The sequence below is a fragment of the Ictalurus furcatus genome, chromosome 2 (assembly GCF_023375685.1).
Source record: "Ictalurus furcatus strain D&B chromosome 2, Billie_1.0, whole genome shotgun sequence".
Lineage (NCBI taxonomy): Eukaryota > Metazoa > Chordata > Actinopteri > Siluriformes > Ictaluridae > Ictalurus > Ictalurus furcatus.
In genome coordinates, this window is record NC_071256.1 from 29,742,438 (window position 1) to 29,768,469 (window position 26,032).

General features: G+C 38.7%; 2 protein-coding genes across 3 annotated transcripts; one reads left to right on the top strand and one right to left on the bottom strand.

Annotated features, from left to right (window-relative positions):
* Positions 1-4,398: 4,398 nt before the first annotated feature.
* Positions 4,399-10,690, bottom strand: si:dkey-110g7.8 (GTPase IMAP family member 8). 2 transcript variants are annotated; one of them, XM_053613482.1, is made up of 4 exons: positions 10,449-10,690; positions 8,105-8,821; positions 6,427-7,008; positions 4,399-5,158 (listed from the first exon to the last, which is right to left on the bottom strand). In XM_053613482.1, exons 1-4 carry the CDS (start codon positions 10,477-10,479, stop codon positions 5,106-5,108), a joined length of 1,383 nt encoding a protein of 460 aa, XP_053469457.1. In that variant the 5' UTR covers positions 10,480-10,690; the 3' UTR covers positions 4,399-5,105. The 2 variants fall into 2 exon arrangements, with proteins under 2 accessions (XP_053469457.1, XP_053469464.1); XM_053613489.1 differs by having other exon boundaries at positions 5,153-5,849.
* A 2,124-nt stretch (positions 10,691-12,814) lies between these two features.
* On the top strand, positions 12,815-25,712 carry adsl (adenylosuccinate lyase). Its single transcript, XM_053613499.1, has 13 exons — positions 12,815-13,150; positions 16,153-16,356; positions 16,538-16,582; positions 17,099-17,178; positions 17,305-17,476; positions 18,551-18,597; positions 18,886-18,976; positions 19,316-19,385; positions 19,514-19,661; positions 22,759-22,849; positions 22,994-23,083; positions 23,274-23,450; positions 25,407-25,712. The coding sequence occupies exons 1-13, from the start codon at positions 12,959-12,961 to the stop codon at positions 25,491-25,493; spliced, it is 1,494 nt and encodes a 497-aa protein (XP_053469474.1). The 5' UTR covers positions 12,815-12,958; the 3' UTR covers positions 25,494-25,712.
* Positions 25,713-26,032: the final 320 nt, after the last annotated feature.

Consider the following 26,032-nt stretch of genomic DNA (forward strand, 5'->3'; position numbering starts at 1 on the left):
GCAGGTGTGCATACTTCCGGATGATGAGCAAGAAATTATTACGCGAAAATATGTTGAATTCAAACCTACACTAACTGTAAAAATCACACGGTTGTGGCTGCCAAAGCTCGGTAAAAAATTGCGGATTGTGTAAATGCGTGAGTTTACTTTTATAGGCTCGCAACGAGAATGGAAATTTGTAACCCCAACATGTTTCATATAATATCATTTAATAAAAATGTCAGTTATGTTACTTACATATTAATAAAATAAATATAATATGTGTGACAATATATTAGGACAGGATTAATTCTACCGCATTAAAATATGTACCACTTGACAAGAACCACAAAGCAATGCGTAAAGTTTGTGGTTCAGTAAGAGCGGCTTCAGCGCCTCAGATTTTTACAGTGTGGCTTAAGAAGCCTGCAGAGATAAACTACACCATCTGCCGAAAATCCATATCTTTCATACAGATTGTCATTGGGAAAAGCCAGGGCATTGTGCTCTTTCCCTTCTAAGTGTCTTTATTAATTGGAGTAGCCTGGACCGCATTTCTAGGACTTGAGCGCATGGTGGCTTAGTGGTTAACATGTTCACTTCACACCTTCAGGGTTGGGGGTTCGATTCCTGCTGCTGCCCTGTGTGTGCAGAGTTTGCAAGTTCTCCCTGTGCTGTGGGGATTTCCTTTGGGTACTCAGGTTTCCTCCCCCAATCCAAAGACATGCATGGTAGGCTGACTGGCATGTCCAAATTGTCCATAGTGCATGAATGGGTGTCTGAATATGTATGTGATTGTTCCCTGTGATGGATTGGCACCCCGTCCTGTGCCCGATGCCTCCTGGGATAGGCTCCGGGTTCCCCATGACCCTGTAGGATGCGTGGTATAGAAGATAAATGTTTAATTTGACCAATTGGGCGGTCTCTTTTTCAAGAAGCACATAACAATCCAAGAAGGGAGATCCTTGCACCACATGCTGCAAGCACTTCCATTGCCCCCTCTGCAGTTCAGCTTTGTTTCACCCAACAAAGTTGAGCAAAGTCAAAAACCATTTAGAGAGCCATTTCAACTGTGCAGCTCTCCATGAAGGTAAAGTTTGCAAACTTATAAAGTTATAATATGTTAATATAAAAAGTTATAATATGTTGATGTCTTCCTCGACAGTGAAGAAGAACAGGACACTCTTTTTGCTTAACTGAAGTCAGTTCTGCATAGAACACCAACACAACTGAACTTCACGGATGAAGTGCAGTTCATCTCTGATGTTGTATTTCCAGAGGAATGCCTAACAATATAATGTATTTGTGTGTGGTCCTGCTCCTGCACTTTCAAACCATACTGAATAAAATGCTGTATGCTGCTTGTGTACAGGCCCATGTATATTTAAATTAACCATTTGCTTTTGATAGGCCATCATTTATGGCCTGGCTGTGCTGCAGAATTTGTCTTTGCAGGAGGCTGAGCAGGTCGTCTTCTCTGGTCCTGATTATCATCACAGTAAGAGTAGAAAATGTCTTCTTTTTTTTACACAATGTTCTCCATTTACTATTTCAGTGAAGTGGAGGAATATAATAGAGGGATACACAAACTATTGAGGAAAGAAGGGAGAACATGCATATGGTAGGTAGTGCTGCTACATACTTTACAATCTGGGCTTTAAATATTTAAGGGTCAAGAAAAGTCAGAAATAACATGTTATTTCTATTCGGATTTCTTGCACCTCTCTCTCTTAAAATTTTTTTCTCAATTCAGAGGGCCTTTATTGACATGTAAGTTTCAAGAAACAGTGTTCCCAAAGCATCAAAATGCAATTTTTCCAAATCTTTGAACAGTACACAATAACAGTAATATGAACATTCACTGGCATGAAGATTGCTGTATAGTAATTATATATGTATAGTATATAATGTGTGTGTGTGTGTGTGTGAATACGTGAGCTCTGTGGTCACTACGCTCTTATAAATATGAAATTTAAAATGACAGACTTGAACATGTTCAAGTAAATGTTCCTTATTTCACACTCCGTCTTTCTCTCTCTCTCTCTCAGGAGTTGGTGAAAACAGAAGTTCTGTCCATGTGGCAGCTGATGAACAAATGAGTTTTTGTGTGTGTTCAATGATTATTATTTATTATTTTATAAAATAATACACAATCTTGAATCTGCCCCCAGAGTCATCCTTGTGTCTTGCCTCTGTACTTTAAAGTATGTGGTTGAGATCTAGTTAATTATGTTAATTAGTCACACAAATTGCTCAACATGCAGCTCTTAGCAACCAAGCTGAATTGCAAGAAAGAAAGTAGTATTTTGGTGTAATAAACCTTTTGAAACTCTAAGTAGTTAGTATTTGGTGGAAATACTGCCTTGGTTGCACTTTTTTCAGTCCTCCAAAACTTGGGTCCTAGAAATGTGGTCCTAGGACTGCGGTTCTTCAATTCGGTAGGTGGCACTGTCAGAAAAAAACTAGGGTCCTAGAAATGCGGTCCTGAAACTGCAACCTCCAGTATTGCAGGAACATACTATTGATTTAATTGTGCTCCAAGCGCCACAAACGGTGAAGCCACTTCTACAACCACTAAAGGGTTAACTTTAATGCGTCAGATTTATATCACTTTGCTCGCAGCAGGTTGGTCCACGTGAGTTTTCTTACCCATAATAAAACCTGCTCTGGAGCAGGTTAGCCATGTATTGTAAGTTACCATGGCGATGGAACCTGCTAAAAACCAACCCACCTTGTTGACACCGAAAGACCAGAGTTTACTCAGGTAGCCACCAAAACTGGCTTCGTGAAACAGGCCTCTGGTCTTCATGTTGGGATTATTTATTTTTAACAACAAATGCAGTCTTCACCAGCAAAACTCAGGGCTCAAACCATGAGTAGACATTCAGAGCTATTAACTGTTTAAACAATCAATTTAACAAGGCACACCCTGACAACAAGAAACATCTGTCAGTTACATGTTCCAATATTTCTGATCGCTTGAAAAATGGGTGGGTTCAAACAAAAGGTGCCATGTTCTAGATGTAGATGTTCTAGATGTGAATATCAGGAAATGAAAGCTGAAATTCTGCTCTATCGTCTCATATTCACCTTTTCATCTCAAACGCAGATGTCTTCTGTATATAGCACAAAACAAAACAAAACAAAGAAACAGCCTTGCCATTCCAATACTTTAGGAGGGAACTTTATGTTAGCAATTTCCCATGATTACAATTTATTATTAATTAAAGAATGTAATACTTTTCTATTCATTTATATTTAATGTTGCGGAATGTCTGTGAAGCAACTTCCTGTTATCACTTGCAGCTGTAAACAGTCTTTCCCTCAGCAGCCTCTCTGTTTTTCTCACTCTTTAAGTTAATAAGATATAATAATAATAAAATAATGCAGCTTGTCACAAATAAAGCTCCCTAAAGTTACAGCTTTACCTCTGTCTGTTACAAAATGCAGACATTAGAGAATAATGTATTAGAATGATTAATATAAACCTTGTAGCTGGAACTACAGGATGTCCCAAAAGTCTCCATGCTCAGGGGACTACGTTTGGCAGCACCATGTCGGATGTGCCTTCGTCAGTAGATGTTCGTGGACTCACTTCTCGGTTGGTCCTCAACCCTTCCAAACGTCTTTTTGAATTCGTTAATACGTTTGGCAACAATGTCGTGTGTGACGTGCTTGTAATGTTTCCTGTTAAAGTCCATCGCAACCTTGGGACAGCATCTCGATCCAGCATGAGAATGGTTTCAATACGTTCTTCTTTAAGTTAGTTAGTTAGTTACAGTTACATGTATATAGCACTTTTCTAGACACTCAAAGCATTTTACATAGTAGTGGGAGGGAATCTCTTCAACCAACACCAGTGTGTAGCATCCACCTGGATGATGCGATGGCAACCATAGTGCGTCAGAATGCCCACCGCACACCAGTTATTAGTGTCGAGGAGAAAGTGATGTAGCCAATTCAGAGATGGGGATTATTAGGGGGCCAATGGGGGAATTTCGCCAGGACACCGGGGGTATACCCCTACTCTTTTATGAGAAGTGTCCTGGGATTTTTAATGACCACAGGACCTCGGTTTAAAATCAGAACCTCGGTTTAACGTCTCATCCGAAAGACTTTTATCAAAGGTATCATTAAAGGCTATCTGAAAAATAAGTTATATTAAGTAAGTGTGAAAAATTTTGGAAGACGTTTTGCTAAAAAGTGTTAATTTCCCCTATGTATGGAGACTTTTGGGACACCCTGTACTATCAGAGCTGCTGTTCTAGTAAATTAATCAACACCTTCTGATCAATCAGAATGGAGCAGTCAGCAGCACTGTGGTATAAGCAGCTTTATCATAGCTACAGACGAACAGTTAATAATGTCCTACGAGAAATTTCAGTAGAAAAAATAAGAAACATACAAATGGGGCCCTTTTAAAATGTGAACTTTATTTCTTTCAAAATAGTACGTGCAAAATGCGCAATAGCAAAATGTTATGTTTGACATAAATATAAGTGCTGTATTTTGGGCTGGATAACTGCTGTGTTAAGACTAACAGTGATGATTGCTGGGAGGCACACAATGCCCTGCTATTGATTGTTGTGCTACTGTATATTCAGTTTTTGAGCCGAGCTGTCAGAGTTGCATTATTTTCACCAGCATATGCTTTAACAATATTTCAGTTTAATGATTGAAATTACAAACAGTGCAATATTTATATGTCACAAAATTCATTTCTAAACTTTTCTGTTAAGAGAGTATACTGTAAGACACAATGGTAATGATTTAGCATGTTGTCAGTAAACTGCCAAAACATGCATCGTGTTTCATGATATTATATACATGATACAGAAAAATAAAGCACTTTAGATAAGTAATAATGACAGTATTATTATAAAAGAGGTGAGCGCACCTTACTCATCCTAATTCAAGTATCTGCATAAACCTTTATGACAACTTTATTGACCCTGTCTTTTAAATTCACACTGTTTGTACTTTTCCGAGTAATTACACCAAATGTTATGCTAACCATGTTCTTAATGCAAAATAACTTCAGCCTGAATATGAAAGTAAATTCTTTACCAGGTAATCACTGAATAGTATGTACATTTGTACTTCAACAGGGATGTTCATTTGGTTTCTCACTGCAGAGTGCATTTCTCACATGATGCTTCATCATCCTGTTCTTCATACACTGCAAAATAGAAAGGAAAAAAAATGCTCTCTATAAAATATAGTGATATGCAGACAAATCAAACCTTATGCAATAGGAATGCACCGAAAGTTAAGTTACGTTTTTTCATTTTAGTGACCTTAAGAGAAAATGGCCTTGAGCTGATAGTTGTAATTTATCAAAAGCTGTTTCTCAATAACAAGAATAAGTAGCCACTGTTACAAAGCACTGAGACTGGAGACTCCTTCCATTAATGTTACATAAATGTATCCTCACAGGAAATCTCACCATATCAATCGATTAGATCATTTCTGTCGTTAAAAAAAAGTATTTTAAACCTGTTTTTTTAAACAGTCTCCGAGTTAATAATGTGGAGCGACTGCTATACAAATCCTTGTGTTCAGTATAGAAATGAATGAGCATTAATATAATACAAGCCTGTGATGTGTCTTGCAGCCTGCACTACTTTCACACCTCCAGGGTTGAGGGTTCGATTCCCGCCGTGGCCCTGTGTGTGCGGAGTCTGCATGTTCTCCCCAAGCTTCGGGAGTTTCCTACAGGTACTCCGGTTTCCTCCCCCAGTCCAAAGACGTGCATTGTAGGCTTATTGGCATGTCCAAAAAGTGTCCATAGTGTATGAATGTGTGTGATTGTGCCCTGCGATGGATTGGTACCCCGTCCAGAGTGTCTCAGATAGGCTCCAGGTTCCCCGCTTATCCAGTAAGGGTACAGCGGTACACAAAATGGATGGATAGAACTTTGTTATTATTAGCACTTTTTATTATTCTTTTTGTTGTTGTTGATGTTTTTCTGTTTCCTTCTCTTTTCCTACTTTCTATTCATTTGTCTTTCCTTTCTTTTTTATGGTACTAGAGGTTGATGGGGGATGTGTGTAAATGAAATGTAAATGTGTGTAAATGTTACACATTATTTTGTAATATATCAAAGATTATAATAAACATCACATATTACATTAAACTGTAACTCATTCAAATTAGCCATCCCCAAAAATGGGAGGGTGGTGGTGAGACCAAAAGAAATCTTGATTTGAGCACTGCGGTATAAATTGTGCTAAGTAACTGCATTCATTCTTAATAAAATCTTACATTGGGCAGTGGAAGATAACATGCAAAAGCCAAGTTTATCTAAGAGTAATTAATCTTTTCCCCCCATTAGACACTAGCCATTTTAGTGCATTACTACTATATGCAGCATTATGCAGTATCTATCTACTAAACACTCATTTGCAATATGAGAATTATATTACTCAAGAAGTCAAAAATACTCACATTTGACAGGTAAGAATGGCTGTTCTTCATTCTGTGCCACCATTTCTTCCACTTTTTGCAGAAGCTCGCCCACCTGTTCCCGACCTCTCTTTGCATTGGTGCTATCCAGCACATGGTAGTAGTTTAGACAGTGCTCCAACAGACTCAACAATTGCTCACCATCCCTTTGGAGTTGCTCCTCGATCGGTGTGCAGCCCAGCCAATCACCACAAGAGAAAAGTACCATGGTGTGGAGAGAGGCGTCCTCGCCAAACATCTCCAGGTGGCTCTCAAGGGCTCGTCGCTTCCTGGATGTAAGGGTGGAGATGGCGGGAATGACCAGTAGGATAGCGTGTGGGCCAGGGTGAAGCAGCCCCGCCCCTCGTTTGATTTCCTTTCTGACGTGACGAGGCGTGCGGTGGACAGAAAACCAGTCCCAGCCTGGTGTGTCCACTAATGTCACACGGCGCCCATTAACGGGGGCCTGACGGCGCAAGGAGACTTCAGTATGACAACCTGATTCAAACATGCGTCCACCCAAGATCATGTTTCCTGCTGAACTTTTTCCTGAACCTTGCCATCCCACTAACAACATCCGCAACTCTGAGAGCAAGAGATAGAGGGACAGATAAAGAGAAAAACGTGGAAAATAAAAAAACACAAAACAGTCAAATACACGCATTAGCAGGACAGTGTGACACAGGATGTACTATATGAATCATGTATCAATACACTCTTAGAAAAAAAGTTTTCTTTAAGGTTCTTCAGAGTTAAAGGTGTTTAGTTACCTAACAGAGTTTTACATGAAACCCTCTCTGAAAGAGAAACTGTTGTCGAATTCTAGATTTAACCAGTTTTTCGTGGATTATATTTTCTGCATTGCAGTTGTAAACCACACTGCAGCAAAAGCTTTGCCTTTCATTTAAAAGGCTAGTACAATTCCACCTTCAAACTTTGGTCATACCTTATCTTTTTAGCAACATTAGTCCCATAGTTTTAGTACAAAAGTTAAGACAAAAGTGCTCCTGAGTGGCGCAACAGAAAAGTTGGGAGATATCATAACCATCGTTTGTTAGGAGCCAAGGGAATTGGCATACTCTCCTGTCAATCACAGTGGCATGAGCCAGCCCTAGGCATCTGTGGGCTCATGTACTGTATGTGGAAGAGGGTCGATAGCGCTTTCCTCTGAGCGTGTTACGCTGCCCTGTGATGAAGCATAAGCAGCAGTTCAAAACGATGTAGTTGACTGACTACACATGTTTCTGAGGGAACACATGCTAGCTGTTGAGTGATAGGGGAGAGCTGGGTGGCAGGGGAGAATTGGCAGTTCAACAAATTGGGGAAAATGAGACAGTACATTCTACCCTGCGCTTTTACCAACTACAGACCACATACACATGCTCTTGTTTTTTATAGGTTCACAAAACCAAGGTCAGTGAATTAACAGGTCAAACTTCTCCTAGATAAAATTGGCAGAAAGGAGGTAACGCCTGCCTCTCACATCCCCTTGACTGAATTAGCTTTTCTGCTGGGTGAATTTTATTCATCTTTGGTTGGAGTGCTGCTTTAGCTGCGAAAAAAAAGCAGAAAAGTGTAGTTTTCAGGTGGCTCCTGTATGGCCAGAGCAAGGAGAGCAAGAACTCATAAATGTTACAGCTTAACCATAGATATAAAACAGAGAACTGTAAGAAGAACTCACCTCGTGGTGGTGATCTAAACATCGGTGATGTCACCTCTGTATCACCTGTGATCATTCGCTCTCCCACTTCTCCTTGCAACATCCATTCACTTGTAGGTGTCTCAATCCTCTCATCCATTGCAAAGAAGGATCCCTCATTGTCTTGCACCATCTCTTCCAACTTTTGCACAAGCTCATTAACCTGTGTGCTGTTCTCAGTGCTGGTGTTGTCCAGAGTGTGGTATCGGTTCCCACACCTCTCCACCAGTCTTTGAAGTGCCTTTCCGCCTTCTGTGATAAACTCTTCTACGCCATTGCCCCAGAGCCTGTCTGCCCTGGTGAACAATACTATAGTGAATTTCCACACATCTGTCCCGGCTGCCTCGACACGATCGACCATGCCCTTCCTGTGATGTTCAGTGAACGGCTCTCCGATTGGCACCACCAGCAGCATGGCATGGATGCCCGGATAACACAGGTGCCTGATATGGGCCACTGTAGAGCTCTGGCTGTCCAGTTTTTCTCCTGCTGCATCTCCATCATCCATGTTCCATCCAGGGGTGTCCACCACAAGAAGGAGCCTGCTGCCAAATGTCTTTCTGCAGAGAACAGGCTCTTCTGTGTGCGGCCTGGCCTGTAGCTCCCCTTGGCCAGTAATGGTGTAGCAGGATGAGGTCTTGCCAGAGCCACGATACCCCAGCAAAAGAATATGCCTCTTTGGCAAAAAGGGTGACTCTACTGAAAGAAAGAGAAAAGGAAACAACAAGGGAAGTGGGGTTCAGTAGTGGAAGTGAAATGATTTTTTTGGCACTGTCCATGTTCTCTTTCATGGGTGGACTAGTTCCCCTTTTGAATTTGTTTATGGTTGCCCTGTGTCTGTCTGAAAATGCCAGTCCTGTGTGTGTCAATAATAAAAGCGATAACCCTACCTTTACCATCCTGTCCTACTCATTCACCATCACCATCATCCTATCAACCTGCAATCTTAAATTATTATTGTTACACTCACCCTAAACCTTACTCTCTGTCCGAACGTAACACTAAGCATTTGTAAAAAGAGCAAGTAGTAACAGGTGATGGTGCACATTTTGTTATTGTGCATGCATACTAAATGCTGACACACTGATATCAGGATCTTTCAGAAGATTTTTTTCATGCTTTTACAGCTTGCCCCAATGCAGGCCGATGCATATTATGCTCTGTCATCTCTTAAAGTAATGTGATCTCAGTGACTTTGACTGTGGCATGGTTGTTGGTGCCAGACAGGTTTGAGTATTTTAGAAACTGCTGTTCTCCTGGTAATTTCACACACAACACTCTCTAGAGCTTTCACAGAAGAGTTCAGAAACATTGCCTGGTCTTTTTCCAATCTTCTACTGCCTAGTTTTAATAATTCTGTGTCCACTATAGCCTCAGATGTGGTCTTCTGCTGTTATAGCCCATTTGCCTCAAGGTTTGACATGATATGACTTCTGACATGCTTTTGATATGATATGACATGATATGACATCTGACATTCTGCTCACCACGGCTGTAAAGAGTGGTTATTTGACTTACCGTAGCCTTCATGTCATCTCAAACTAGTCGGGAATTCTTCTCTTTGCTCACTCACAAACAAGGCATTTCCACCTGCAGAACTGTCACTCGATGTTTTTTGTACCATTCCGTGTGAAAGACTATTGTGCATGAAAATCCCAGGACGTTAGCCATTTCGGAAATAATCAAATCAAAAACCAAGTCATTGAGATCACATTTCCACCCATTCTTATGTTTGATGTGAACATTAACTGATGCTCTTGACCTGTATCTGCATAACCTTTTTCATTGTGCTGCTGCCACATCATTGGCTGATGAGCATGAATGAGCAGGTGTACATGTGTTTCTATTAAAGTGGCTGGTAAGTGTATCTCTGATATTTGGATGCATGCATATAGCATAGACTACAGTTCTCAGTTCAAGTAAGTAATTTCTCTGCATGTGATTAATCAGTGTTGTACAGTTCAGACTCAATATAAGCCCTTGGATTTCTTGCCTAATAATGAAATTATGTCAAACATGCTGATCTAGATTTTAAAAAATCTGAAATAGTCATGTCTCAGAGGGTTTCTCAAGCGTTTTTTAAATGATTAATGATTCTAGCTTTCTAAACATGTTCAACTCCTTTTGAACCTTTTGTGAAAGAGAAACCCTCTGTTATCAGTTTCCCTCAGTGGGACAGAGCAGAGAACCCTTTAGAATGCTAGAGCCACAGTGATCGCAGAATGATACTCCTCCTCTGAGACACAGCATGCCGGACAAGCCAGTGCCAGATGTGTGCGAGACATGCGCACATATTGAGGAGAATAATGTTTATGTAGCCACTTACCAGGATTCGAGCTGAGGGAAACTGTAGCCATCTTGTGCTGAGCTGCAGTTTCTCTGCGTGTCCCCTCCTACCCCCTTTCTGTCTCCCTTCGTGTTCTCCTCTTCCTCTTCAGCAGTATCCCCGCCCCACAGTTCTGTAGACCCGCATGGAGGAAATCACATGCTGCTGACCAGATAAATAAAGGGACAGGGTGAGAATAATAATACAGTGTGAGGAAAGAGATAACAGGTAGTTGTATGGCACAGGAGCGCCAGCAAATCAACTACTGCAGTGACTTGTTATCGTATATAGCTAATTAGGCGAAATAACTAAATGTCGGTCAAATGCGCACGACATTATCGAATAATCGAAACTTCAATGAATCGATCAGGTTGTGCGTATTTGAAAGACGCGCGTGCTGCATGCGTAGGCGTGTGTGTGTGAGTGTGAGTGTGTGTTCGCGCGGGCGCGCGCGACTTTCCCAAACAAGAGGTAACAAATAATTTACCAAGACGAATTATTGTACTAATCTAATTTTTAGCCAGCGAGGTCCTGAGTTTCTTGTGTCCACAGTTTTTAGTATCAGATTGCTTCTCATATCACTTCATCATGCATGCTGCAACTAAAATATAAATGACTCGGGTATTCTATATTTTGCAAGTTATTCTTTACTCGTACTGCAACTTAGATTCTTATACATGTTATATAACGTACGGACACGTTCAGGTAGGCTGGGTTGCCAAATATGCGTAACAAAAATGGACCCAGTCTGCGATAAAGTACATACACACAATAACACAATAACACAATAACACAATGACAGCCCGTTATCGTTGCCAGCATTTTACAAAACAAAGGTATTTCCATACTCTATAGTGGCAATGTTTAATAAAGCCACAGCCAATAAAAATAATTATGTGTGTTTCGTCTTTTTTTATTTTATTTTTTTAAACATGGCACAGATTGCTTAATTTGCTTATTCCTATATGATGTGAGCACAGCATTAAAATAATAATAATAATAATAATAATAATAATAATAATAATAATAATAATAGATTCTGGGTCATTATGGAAGTTAAAAAGTGTTTTGATTGTTGGGCCTGATATTAATATTTGTAATTACACCACAAAGCTGTTAGAAGATGTACACTGATTTTCCATATTGACAGCTATTACTGTAGTTCCAGCTCTAATTCAGGTTGATTATTTATATGCGCATTCTAATAAAATGCTCATTCTAACACAGTATTTTTTCCATAGTAACAACTAATTCATATGGGAGATAATGCATAATCTAAGGCTATTTGTACGTGGATTTTTTTTTTTATTATTATTTTTATTTTTTTTAAAAGAAAAAGGTATAATTGTTGATTATGGTACGTGTTCTGTTAGATGTTAATGGAAGGAGTCTCTGGTGCCAGTGCTTTGGAATGGTCAGTAATCCCAACAGGAAAATCTTCAGTAATTTTCAGTTCCTCAGTAACATGACAAGACATGGCTGAGGTTTATATTTATTTATTTATTTTAATTTATGTTTCAATTCATAAATTTCAGTGAGGTGTTCAGTGAGGTTGAGTTCAGGGTCAATCGAGGTCTTTCACACCAACTTTGGCAAACTATGTCTTCATGGACCTCGCTTTGTACATAGGGGCATTGTCAAGGTGGAACAATGGAAAATGTTAATACTACAAAATACAATGACATTCTAGACAATTGTGTACTTACAGCTTTGTGGCAACAGTTTAGGGGACGGCCCACATATGGGTGTGATGGTCAGGTGCACACAAACCTTTGGCTATATAGTGTACTTTGGGTGGATTTTACACATCAGTAACAGCAAAGAGGACATAATTTATTTATTTTTAAATCATTTAAGCTATGATCTACTGTCAATCAATCTATGATAGTTCCACTGAAAAATATTAAAAGAAAATGTCAGTATAAGGGTAAATGACATTATGTCTTATAAAACCAGATCTGCAGTTCACTTTCTCTTCCTATAGTCCTTCATCACCAGTCACCTCGATATCCCTGAGCTCAGAGTGAAATGAGAAAAATGCATGATTATGATTGGTTAGTCTTGTTTCTCACCAGTTTATAACCAATAAAATGTGATTGCACAAACTAAGGGACACATTCATTTGCTCATTTGAAGTTTGGAGTGGTTAATTAGGGAAATTTATAATGAAATATTACTAAAAGCTAGAGCTACAGTTCAATTCCATTGTAAATCATTGTTAATTATTAAACCAAAAAACGTACACTTAAAAATCCTCTTCTCTCTCATGTTGGCTAAAACCTGCAATCGAAACTCCTCCTATGCTTTTTGATTGGACTGTCGCAAGGACTGTTGGGTAGCGGACTGCTGTGAGCCTGCAGCATTGGGCGCATAGGGGGCGCTCGCGAGAGCCCTTGACGTTTGGGATATTTTCTGCGCTAGGTGGCGGTAATGCGCGTGTCGTCTAGCAATATTAAACGACGAGGAAGTCCATAAGGCGGAGGAGAAAGAAGAAGAAGCGAGCTCGTGGCATGTTGTTTAACTCTACGCTGATAGCCTCCATCTGTTTACTTCCCATGTATGAAGCCGAGGATGAGTTTATTAAGTATCGCTCTCCCCTGGTCTCCCGGTACGCCAGCGAGGAAATGGCTTTTAATTTCAGTGAGAGAAAAAAGTTCATAACGTGGAGGAAGCTGTGGATCTACCTGGCGAAGTCAGAGAAGGTTGAATAGTTATTTATTTATTCATTCCATTCATTTATTTTGTAAACTTCTGAGTTGTTACTTTATTATTAGTCCTGTTTGCAAAGCAACACTTGAAGTTCTTGACCTTGAAGTTGTCTTAGACTCATCTAAAGTTGCCAGCTGCTATAAATAGTTTTAAAGAGACCCTCAGCACTTACAGATGATAGACGATGGGAATGGTTATAAAAGGAATATCTGCATTGTGCACAGCAGGAACTGATATCTGAAACTCGATCCTCGTGTCTGAACCTTGCACCTTGTACTACAAGAAATTCCTCTTATTCCAACACAATAGAGTATAACCCAACCCCTGAGGATTAGTGTTAGAGGTCAGAGTCCTTATGTTAAGCTAATACTCCAGATAAGACATTAGTTCCTCAGTGAACTTCCATCATCAGCAAAAAAAAAAGGAAGAAAAAAAGTAGTACTTTTATCATGCTGCTGCTCATCCCTTTCTCTCAAATCACAGACACATGATCCAGTCAGTGATTCCTCCTGACTTGCAGCATGTCTCAGCATGCACGAGCTTCAATTATACTTAAGCATGTCGTCTTGTTTAACTGCTATGTCTTTAAAATAATCATATTTTCTTGCATATTGCGTGTGTGTAGTCATTTTATTAGCTCCATCTGTCTACTTGTGGAGACTTCAGACATTTTAAACCGCTTCAGAAAACATTATGGAAAACACAGCGTTAATGAGACCTTGGTGTTTCAAATTCAGGTGAATTTTCAATGCCCTTTGACCCCCACACTTGCTTTTATCCTTAGAATCAGAATTAAAATCGGCTTAAAAAAGCCAAGTACATACAAGGAATTTGTCTTCGTGATAGGAGCTTTCAGTGCACAACAGTGCAAAACGTTAATAAGACAAACACGTACAGAACGGAAAAAAGAAATTGTACATATGGTAAATGATCTGCACTTATATAGCTTTTTTATTTTATTATTTTATTTTTATTATAATCTTAGCAGTTCTACAAAACACTGGTTCTCATTCACACACACTCACCAATGGTAGCAGAGCTTCCATGCAAGGTGCTAACTTGCCATATAAATATAAAAAGACTAAACTGTGTATTGCACATAATGTAAATCTGTTATATGCAGTGCAAGGGAATGTAATGTAATAGCCACAACACATAGCTCCCTTCATTAAAATTACAGTATCAATAATCTTTGTCCACCAGTGAAACTGATAAACAACTTACTCATACTTTATAGCAGATGGATATTATATAGGGTCCATATAGATGTAAATATAGTGATGTCATGATGGTCTCCTTTTAGGTGTAAATCGGGGCCATTTTTTAACCTGGTGGGATAGTTGTGGTTATAAAATGGCTAGTTCCAGTCCTTGATTATGATTGGCTGAGCCGCTTTCGAAGCCGTTGTAAATAGGTGTGTTCGACTTGGGCTGCGGCTGGATGTAACCTATCGGTGAGAGTTGCAGCTTCAGTCGGGGGAGGAGTCGAAAACGGAGCCGTCTAATTGGACACTTTCTGCGTCCCGTAGTGACGCTCGCACGGTGTTTATCTCAGATGAAGTGGATTACATGTAATATTTCTCAGACGTCTGAAAGTTTACACGTCGCAACCAGAAACGCTACAGTGGCCGAGAAGTGCAAAACACAACGCGAATATGAAAACAAAATAACCAATTATAAACACAGTGACAAAAACAAATTAACAAGTTAGAAAACACAACGACAAATCCGACAAAATGGAAAGGGTAGGTATATTTTGCGAATAGATTACTTACTGCTGATTGGACGACACATCTGTCAATTAAGATATATAGGAAATAAGAAATTGTAAACAACTTTGTTTCTGGTACATTAGTGGACATCTGTGTTTACCATGTGTAAACCATTTTTTGTCCATAGCGAAACTTTAAATGTTAGAAAATAAAAGTTTATATTGGCAAGAATTAAAGAAAGGCGAAAATGGAATTTATTAAGCGTTACTTTGAGGAAGGACGTTCATATGCCTTGATTTTGGATATGCTATTAACATACCATGACATAAAGAGTAGCTTGCGCTCTCTAAAAACACACCTAAAGGACGCAGGTCTGTTTAGAGGAAAAAAAACTATTCCCCGTTAAATGACATAAGGAATGTTATAAGAGCAGAGCTGCATGGACCAGGACAGTTATTCATCTACCGGACAGTGCGGTTAGCACTTAGCACATTTTCCAGAGGTGGTGTTTTTGGGGTTTACAGTGTATACTTCACTATGGTTAAGACAGAACTGGCCTTGGTATTTGATGTAACTTCTCTAGGTCTCTATGCAGATAATTATTGGCATCAGTAAAGTCTGAAATGGAGAGCACACTCTTTTTTTTTAAAAAAAAAAAAAAAAAAAAATAATTCATTCATTTATTAATTTTTTTGGAAATGAGAAGGAAATGCCAGGAATTTGTCACTCTGGCTACATGCGTGCCCTCCCTCCTCTCATGTGTTAATGAAAGTGCCACATAAAAAGTGCTGGATCTGATACAAAGGCACTGTTTATCACATGACTGTAAGGATATAATCAGGAACATACTTTCCTTAAGGTTAAGGATACAGATTTTATGTTAAACATTCACTCTATGTAATGTGTGTGTGTGTGTGTGCGCGCGCGCGCATGTTCTTAAAGAGGAATGTGTAGCACATTCCATATGTGCAGTTAAAAATAACTACATATGCAATGTGTAAATGTCAGAGAGTCAAACTGAGTCAAATACACACACACACACACACACACACACACACACACACACACACACAGCTCGGACCATGTGACAGTAGTGTATAGCAGTATAAACATATTCTAAGGATATGGAATTGCATTTTAATTGTATTTTTGAATGAGCTGTTCCTTTACAGGTGTGACATGAGGGAGTGTAAAAGTAATGGGTCTTTTTCTGATGTAACCAGACAATGATTTTTACCCTTCCAGAATGTTGTAACTGTTATTTATCTGTCTCTCCCACTACAGGCGCTGGGGCTGTCCATCACTGACGCTCAGGTTAGTGAGATGGAGGCTCACGTGGAGGACATTGACTTTGCCATGGCGGCTGAGGAGGAGCGCAAACTTCGGCATGATGTCATGGCTCACGTCCACACCTTCGCCTACTGCTGCCCCACTGCAGCTCCCATCATCCACCTGGGTGCTACCTCCTGTTACGTGGGAGACAACACAGTAAGAAGGGGCTCACACCTGCTACTATAGAGGAAGAGTAATGATATTTTACTGTCTAAACTGGCGTGTATTAATATAAAAGTGCCCAGAACTGGCAGCTGTATCATTTTAGGTGATACAGAAACAGTCCAAATGCTTGCACCGATGGAAATAATTCAAAGCAGATCTCTTCTCTCATTAGGATCTGATTATGCTCCGTGATGGATTCAACATCCTGTTGCCCAAGGTGACTGTAGCTCTGATTAGTATGGAATAAAACATGATGGGCCTTGCTGTTATAGGAAAATAAACAACAACAGGGTTGTGTGATGCTGCTTGATGCAAAGAAGAGGGCACCCAAAGGTTTTTATTTTCCTTCATCATGTCCTGAAGTGTTTTATTCCTGTTATAACACAGCAGTTTGTGTAATTTTGTATAATTTGTTGTATAAACATACTATATATATATATTTTTTTAAACTTAAATTTTTATTGGTTTAAATAAGTAACACAAAGAGAAAATATTTAATCTGTAATTTTAAAAAATCATTTTGCAATTTAAAAGATTAAGTACAAACATTTTTACTTAACATCAGTTTCTTCCAGTCTGTAATTTATTTTTAGAAAAATGATGTAATTAAAAAGATATCATGATCCCCCGTATCTCAGAAAATCATATTGTGACATAATTTTATCACAATATTGCTATATCATTATATCACCCAGTCCTATCTCTAACCTTCTTTTGCTCGCTCTCTCTCCAGTTGGCCCGTGTTATTGATAGATTGGCTAACTTTGCGAAAAAATACGCTGACTTACCAACTCTGGGCTTCACCCACTACCAGTGAGTGTGTTTCCCCTCACCACTACTAATGTTTACATTTATGTTTAAATGGCTATTGATTTATTGGATCTTGGCTCTGTTTTTATTTTAATCTCATCTCCTTCTTTCTTTTTCTCTTTGTCTCAGGCCAGCTCAGTTGACTACAGTGGGCAAGCGAGCGTGTTTGTGGCTGCAGGATCTGGTCATGGACTTTCGCAGCCTCGGGAGAGCTCGAGATGATCTACGTTTCCGAGGGGTGAAAGGTACCACAGGGACCCAAGCCAGCTTCCTGCAGCTCTTTGATGGGGATCATGATAAGGTGAACACAATATATGACCTTGTGAGCAGAGAGGTGAAGGAGGCATTTACACTGTCAAAGCTGTGGTGACTGTAGGTTTGATACTAGAGGTCGACGGAGTGAATGGTTTTGCCAGTTTATCTGCATGGTTACTGATTGCTGGAACCATCGGTTCTCTGCAAAAATCCACACAGATGGTTTTTCATCTGTTGTGGGAGCAGCTGTGAAGGGTCTGCTGTCATTATACAGTATGAGAGCGGCCTCTAGAGGCTAAATAAAAACTATCGCTGGCAGATTTTGTTGTGTTATTTGGAGTGTTACTTTTTGGTTCAGTTTGGATGTGTATCTTTTATTTACTTTAATATTTATTAATATTTAATATATATTTATATTTTATTTCATTTTAAAAAAAGTACAGTACATTTTCATGGTACAGTCAGTACTGTTTTTATTTTTGTAGTAAAGTTCAGCAATGTTTTACTTCAAGTGCTATGTTTTCATTCAGAATCAATTAAAAAAACTATCCGTTGATTTATCGGTTATCAGAAGGTACTGCCCAATTTAGTTATCAGCATCTGTAAAATCCACTTTCACTCGACCTCTTTTTGGTACTAGATATCCGAGTGATAGGATTGCTGGACATGTCCACTCCCTAAGACCACTTAAGCCTGTGTTTCTCAAAGTGGGGTCCATGAAGCGTAATCATGATGTTTATTATCGAGTACTTGAGTCAAATGACATTGTAATAAACATAAAATGGTCTAATAAGTAGCTCAAATATTATTGTGCAAATTCACATAATCGGTTTAATATTTGAATAACTGGATTGTGTTTATAAAATAAATCTGTCATCTGGTCCATGGATTTTATTTATAGTTAAAAGGGTACCTGATTTTGTTCAGACAGGCAGGATCAATCCAATGTTTAGGCATCTTTTTAATTTGAGCGGGTCAGCTTTTGGGAAGCACAACTCAGTTTAATCGTTTAAATTAGATTTTGTGTTCTGTTTAATTAAGAGGTCAGGTTGGGTTGAGCTGTTATTTTTTTCTTTCCTTTATCATTAATATTGATCCTCTTATTTCTTACCCCTAACAGGTGGAGGAACTGGAAAGAATGGTGACTGAGATGGCTGGATTTAAAAGGTGTGTGATTCTGGGCATGTATAAGTATGAGTCAGTCTAAATTTAAATATTTTTGGTGCCAGTGAAATTGGTAATGTTTTTAAAACACACACACACACACACACACACACACACACACACACACATATATATATATATATATATATATATATATATATATATATATATATATATATATATATATATATATATATATATATATATATAACAAATAAATATATATAACAAATAAATGAGGGCTCTTTCCTCAGGGTTTAACTGCGTCTTGTCATCATTGTCCTGTTTTAGTTCGTATTTAGTGACAGGACAGACATACAGCCGTAAAGTGGACGTTGACTGTCTGACTGTGCTGGCTAGCCTGGGAGCCTCTGTACACAAGGTTCGTGTCATGCAGAAACACACACACACCACTGCTTTTTATTTTCATTATAGAAATTTTCAAAATATTCACTTGGCTTGTACAAAGCAGTGCCTTCTTATTCATTTAACGCTGATGAATCATAATTAGAATCGATCACCGTCAATCTAGACCGTCACTCACTTATTTTGTAGTCCAGCTGTTCCACCACAGCTGATTATACACTGTTGAACATTTGAGCTGTTTTACATTAATCCTTTTTTTTTTTTCTCTAAATTCTATGAATGTGAAGTGAAACAGCACAGCAGTTTATCATTGCGGTCGTCTCTAGAGTGTGTTAGTGTTTTGTGCCTCTTGTAGATTTGTACTGATATCCGTCTGCTGGCGAACCTGAAAGAGATTGAAGAACCATTTGAGAAAGAACAGATAGGCAAGTAAAGTTTGCTGAACTCTTGGTATAAAATGAAGCAGCACACTTTGCTGTGTTTTTTCAAAAGCAGATGCATATCTGAGCGCTTTATGTAAAACTATTGTACAGTGTTCTGTTCATGTGTGCAGGTTCGAGCGCTATGCCATATAAGAGGAACCCGATGCGTGCAGAGCGCTGCTGTAGTCTCGCTCGTCACCTGATGACGCTGGTGTTTGATCCTCTGCAGACCGCCTCGGTGCAGTGGCTGGAAAGAACACTGGATGACAGTGCAAACAGGTACTATACACACACACACACACACTCTCACTAATATATATATATATCATATACACAGGGCTGGGCAATATTGCAGAAAAAAATCTTTTTTTCTTATACAGTGGCGACACAGTGAGATAAAATGTATTTATAAAATTTTTTCAAATTTATTTATTAGAATGTACTTTGGAAAATGTAGATGTACAAAAACAGTAACAGTACCATCTATAGAAAATTGTGCAAATGATTCTTTTAAATGAAAGATATTAAAAAATAATAAAAAAAAATAATAATAAAAAACCCTGTTGTTTGCACTATTTGCTATAGATGGCACTGTTACTATTTTTGCGTACTTGGTGAACCCTTCTGTCTCCACAGAGTAAATGGGGACCATGTCTTTAGTGACATGAAATGCCACCGCAACTGGGGTAGTCTTCTCAACTCCAAGTTCCTTCTCCATTTACAGAGTGATGTCAAATCACTGTGCAGGGCATCAGAAATAAATAAAGTACGCATATGCCCATGTATCGGCCAATAATCAGTATTTCTCACCTTTAAATAAGTTATACTGTAGATACAAAAGATAGATAAAAAGTCTACACACCCCTGTTAAAATGGCAGGTTTTTATGATGTAAAAAAAATTAAACCAAGATAAATCATGTCAGAACCTTCTCTACCATTATTGTGAAATTTTAACCTATTAATTAAAGTGAAAAACAATATGACTCATTTTGGGGGGGGGGGGGGGGTGTACAGTAACCTGGTTGTATAAGTGTGCACACCCCTAAACTAATACTTAATTGAAGCACCTTTTAGATTTTATCACCGCATTCAATCTTTTTAGGTTCGGGTCAGTCAGTTTGGCACAACAGCCCCAAAGTATGATGCTTCCACCACCTTGCTTCCCCTTGGGATGGTGTTCTTTTAGTGATGTGCTGCTTTATTTTATAATGATATCTTTTGGTATTATGAAGTTCAACTTTGATATTATCAGACCATAACACATTATTTCACATGGTTTTGGGAGATTGGATGTATTTTCTTTTTTTTATTTTTTGGTTAGAAAAGGCTTCAGTCTTGCCACCCTACCCCAAAGCCCAGAGATATGAAGAATTCGGGAGATTGTTGTCACATGTAGGGAGCAACCAGTACTTGCCAGAAATTGCTGCACTTCTTTTAATGTTGCTGTAGGCCTCTTGGCAGCCTCCCTGACCAGTTTCCTCCTGGTCTTCTCATCAATTTTAGAGGAACATCCTGTTCTTAATAGTGTCACTATTTTCACCACTTGTGGATTATTGTCTTTACAGTGGTCCATGATGTATTCACTGCCTTGAACATTTTTTGTAACCCTCTCTTTCAATTGAGATCCCGTACATGCTTTGTAAGCTCTTTGCGGCCCTGGCTTTTCCAGTGTGATGTTACAAAGATGTCAGGAAAATCCTATAGGAACAGCTGAACTTTTATCTGGAGTTAATCAGTCACTTTAATTGATGGTAGGTGTATACTAATTAGTATTTAACAGGAGTTTGAATGTGATTGGTTGATTTTGAACACATTCCCAATAATATAAGCGTGTGCACACTTATGCAAACTGGGTATTGGGTATTTTTTGTTTATCAAAAACATTTCTGGGTGTTTGTCACTTGATAATAACATTTTGCAATTTTAGAATAAAGATGAAAAAGGTTCTCACGGGATTTAACTTTTTTTTTTTTACGTAACAAAAACATTTTAACAGGGGTGTGTAGACTTTTTATATCTACTGATTATAATCAACATACAGACATATTTGTTTGTTAAATCTAAAACACTGACTATATAGTTAGTGTATAATTTCTCTCATTTTTTTGAGAGAAATTATACATCGCTTGTACGAGTTAGCAGATCGTTTCTAACAAAATACGAACATGTGGGTGTCCATTTTCCCACTTCGACCGTCGAACAAGCCGTGAGCAAAAGTGATGTAATTCCAACCGGTGAATTACCGTTTAGGGTATAATGCAGCATTATATTTTACATAATTTTTTTTTTCATCTGACTTTCCAAACCTGTACCAATTCCATATCTCTGAAGTGATATTTGAACCTTTCTTTGCTATGACCTCAGTCCTCGGCGAAGTGCTGCCTGTTTATCTTGCCGTTTTTTATTTTAAATCTAGGAGTGCAGTGTTTGGGAGTAGTGCATACTGTAGGAGGAGTTTATGATGTTAAAACATTCATTCAAATGAACCAAATTAATCGTTAAAATCACTCAGCACTACTTTAAACATGTAACTCCCCCATAATTTCCGTTATACTATGGCAAATAGTTCGGGTTTACATTATACTTGCCTACAGATTATTTTGTTATTTTTAGCATGTGTGTTTCACTTTTTCAATGAGATTCAATTTTAAAGTTGTTTCCCCCCAAGTGTCAAGCTTACCTCAGATGTACAGAATGGGATTTGGTCTACAAAATGAATAGTCCTTTTCTTTGTTCTCTGCTTTTCACCGATCAGGAATTGCCTTTGCTATTGATATTTAGTGATAAGTGACGAACATGGCTCATATTTCATCAAATCACTTGACTTTTTAATTTACTTGCATTTCGATCAACTCAATCTTTCCTTCCCAGGCAATTTTTAATCCAATTTTAATTTGAATCATTTCATTTTTGTTACTTTTACCCATCATGCTAAACATGGCTATCCGTTAACTCTTCTACTCCACGAGTCAGAACGTACCAGACCATACTCCAGAATCTAGTGTCTAATCCTGGCTAATCTCTGTTAAAACCGCCTACTTCATAGTGTCTGGATTGTAACTGTTAACTCCAACAGTGTGAATGAAAGTTCTGCAAACAAGCATTGTGATATCGGAGGCGACCGTTTGAGAAGGAATCCAAATAGAAAATATAACAAAAGCAGCACTTTATTTTTAAAGTCCAAGTCTTTTGAGGTGATTTTATTTTGTTTTTGTTTTTTTTTTCCATTTTAGTTCATTATTTTGTTTCAATTATAAAACAATACTTTTGCCTCTAAACTCTCTCTTCACTATAAGAAAGTTTACCTTGTTCATTTAGTTTTAGCTACAGCAAGTCTTTGCAAAATTGCTAAGTACAATGTGTGTGTGTGTTTAGGAGAATCTCTCTGCCTGAGTCCTTCCTCACAGCTGACATCATCCTCAGCACCCTACAGAATATCACTGAGGGCCTGGTGGTCTATCCTAAGGTGTGTGTGCAGTTTATTCTAGACTGTAATTCATTCAGAATAACGTAAATACATTAAACCTTTCCATACTCTTGTTTTTTAGGCCGGGGTTTGTTCTCGCCATGTGCTTTGTTGATAATCAAACTTTTCTGCCATCCTCTGCAGGTGATCGAGAGGCACATCCGTCAGGAGCTGCCCTTTATGGCTACTGAGAACATCATCATGGCCATGGTGAAGGCAGGAGGGAACAGGCAGGTACGATCCTCTTTATAGCCTTACTACAAATGTTTTTTGTTCATTGCTCAATATTAAATTATGCAGATTTATTATATCTATGATTGGTTAGCTTTAGTGTTCAGTGCATTGTATATATCACTAAGTTTTTCATATATTTATGTAAACCACATGCTTTTTTTTGTACACCTTTGTCTACCCATGGGAGCAGGATTGCCATGAGAAGATCCGGGTGTTGTCTCAGCAGGCGGCGGCTGTGGTGAAGCAGGAAGGTGGAGATAATGACTTCTTGGCTCGAGTGCAGGCTGACCCTTACTTCGCTCCTATACTTAACCAGCTAGATGCCATACTGGACCCTAAAACCTTCATTGGCCGAGCACCACAACAGGTTCATCTACTCTCTTTATATAATATAAACACCCTTTTCTTCATGTCCTGTTTTCTCTCCGGATGCTTTACCAAAGGCTATTCATATCCTGGCCATGTGTATTTCCTGTCATTCATGTAATACTACGATAGTTTTAGAGGTTAGTTTTCAGGTGCTGGCTAATGATCAGCACAAATAGTAAAATAATACTCAATTAAAAAAAATAATTATTATAAATTAAAACTACATAGGCATACCTGATGTTAAAATGAGTGTGGTGCCTCTCTCTCTCTCTCTCTCTCTCTCTCTCTCTCTCTCTATATATATATATATATATATATATATATATATATATATATATATATATATATATATATATATATATATATATATATAGAATGTATGTATGTGTGTGTGTATAAGATTGTTTCACCGTCACACAGTAAGTTTGTTTTAATTGGAGCTCCAACACCCAATCACAGCCACAAGTGACAGTAGTTTAATCTGTTGTAAAATCACTCACCAATCACTTTATTAGGAACATGTGCACACCTACTTGACACGTGCATACTTCTTGATTTCTGCTGAGGCACACAGATGGTAGGGTCAGAACTTGGCACTAACAGCATGAATTTATGGACCCAACCTGCCTTGTGTAAACGGTTCAGACTGGTGGAGGTGGTGTGATGGTGTGGGGAAATGTTTTCTTTCAAATGTTTTTTTTTGGCACACTTTGGGCCTGTTAATACCAATCAGTTATGGTTTGAATGTCACAGCCTATTTGAGTATTGTTGCTGGCCATGTACATCCTTCTAGGCACCAGTTTATCCACCTTCTTATGGCTACTTCCAGCATGATGATGCACCATGTTCATTAACACTGGATGCATCAATGTTCTTCAGTGGATTTCCCAGTCACCAGATCTGAATCCAACAGTACACCTTTGGAGCGTCTGTGGCTCAGGTGGTAGAGCGGGTTGTCCACTAATCGTAGGGTTAGCAGTTCGATTCCCGGCCCACATGACTCCACATGCCGAAGTGTCCTTGGGCAAGACACTGAACCCCAAGATGCCCCCGATGGCAAGTTAGCACCTTGCATGGCAGCTCTGCTACCACTGGTGTGTGAATGGGTGAATGAGACGCAGTGTTATACAGTGGAGACACAGTGAGATAAAAGTGCTATATAAGTGCAGACCATTTATGAGGATGAGGTAGTGCTGAAGAATGGACCAGAATCTCAAAGGAATGTTTCCAACATCATGTGGAATCCATGCCATGAAGAAGTGAGGCTGTTTTGGGAGCAAAGGGAGGTCCTACCCAGTATTAATATAGTGTCCCTAGTAAAGTGCTTGGTGAGTGTGTGTATATACACATTATATAGTTTATATACACTATACGCTTTTGGCCATATATTGTATTTTGTGTCTAAATCTCAAGTGGCACTAGGTACAATGGTAAGCCCCAATGTGTTATATGCTACATGGAGCGCAAGCAAAATGAATAAGAGGCTATTCAGGATGCTGCCTAACTAGAAGATGGCAGATTATTTGGGTCACTGATGAGATGATTAATGTTGAGCAAAATAATGATTAGAATGCATCATTGTGTGTGGGTAAAAAAATGAATCTAAACCATTAAATTGTTTCATAACAGGAAAAAAGGCTTTTAGAAAGAGAAATAAACGTTAGCAGACATTCACTATACTTCTTCTGAAGATTTTTTGCCTTCTGATGTGATTTCATTACTCGGGTTATCTGACGACTGCATTTGATCAATCGATGGTCTGCACTATTTTTTTTTATCACCACCTTTAATGTCCTGCATGCAGCCTGTTCAAGAGGGGTGACCAAATGCATGAGGGGTATTTGGAACAGCATTACTTGTTTGGTGGTGGAAACAGTACCAGTATATGAGATCACAGTTCATTTCCAGAGCCTTTCCAGCTCACATGAGTTTCTCATCTCCCTCTGTCTCACAGGTTGCCAGGTTTCTCTCTGAAGAGGTTAAACCTGTGCTTGTGAAATATAAGAGCGAGATGGATGTGAAGATTGAACTGGACATCTGAGGCACACACACGTCCTTATAAACCTGCCAACAAAGCTGCAAAACAGTGTTATGAATGGAGCCTTTTTTCATCTGTTGCACAGAGGTTTTCTGATGCGTCATGTCATTATGATGCTGCTTTACAACATGTTACTGAAACAAATAAAGTAATTTATGTCACCCATGTTTTTCAGTATTTATTTTCTTGCCATCAGAAGAAAAAATAAATCAATTTCTTTCACATCATGTGTAGGTGAAGTTTATCACTATCACTAATATGTAATTAGTAAAGGTGTGTACAGGTGGACTGGGACTACGTGGTGACTTTTTTATTTATTTATTTATTTGACTGCAGTAGTAAGGGGCTTAGTTAATCAGTGGCCAGAACCTCACAGAAAGGCAAATAATATCAGGGCCATGGTGAAGGAACAGTATTGTCAAACCCACTGTCATCTGCCATCTTTTCAACTAGGACATTTAAAAATGAGCCTAAATGTAGATTTAAAAAATATTTTTTTCATCACCTTTGTCTGTGGTAATGTATGTATAGAGTTCAGCACA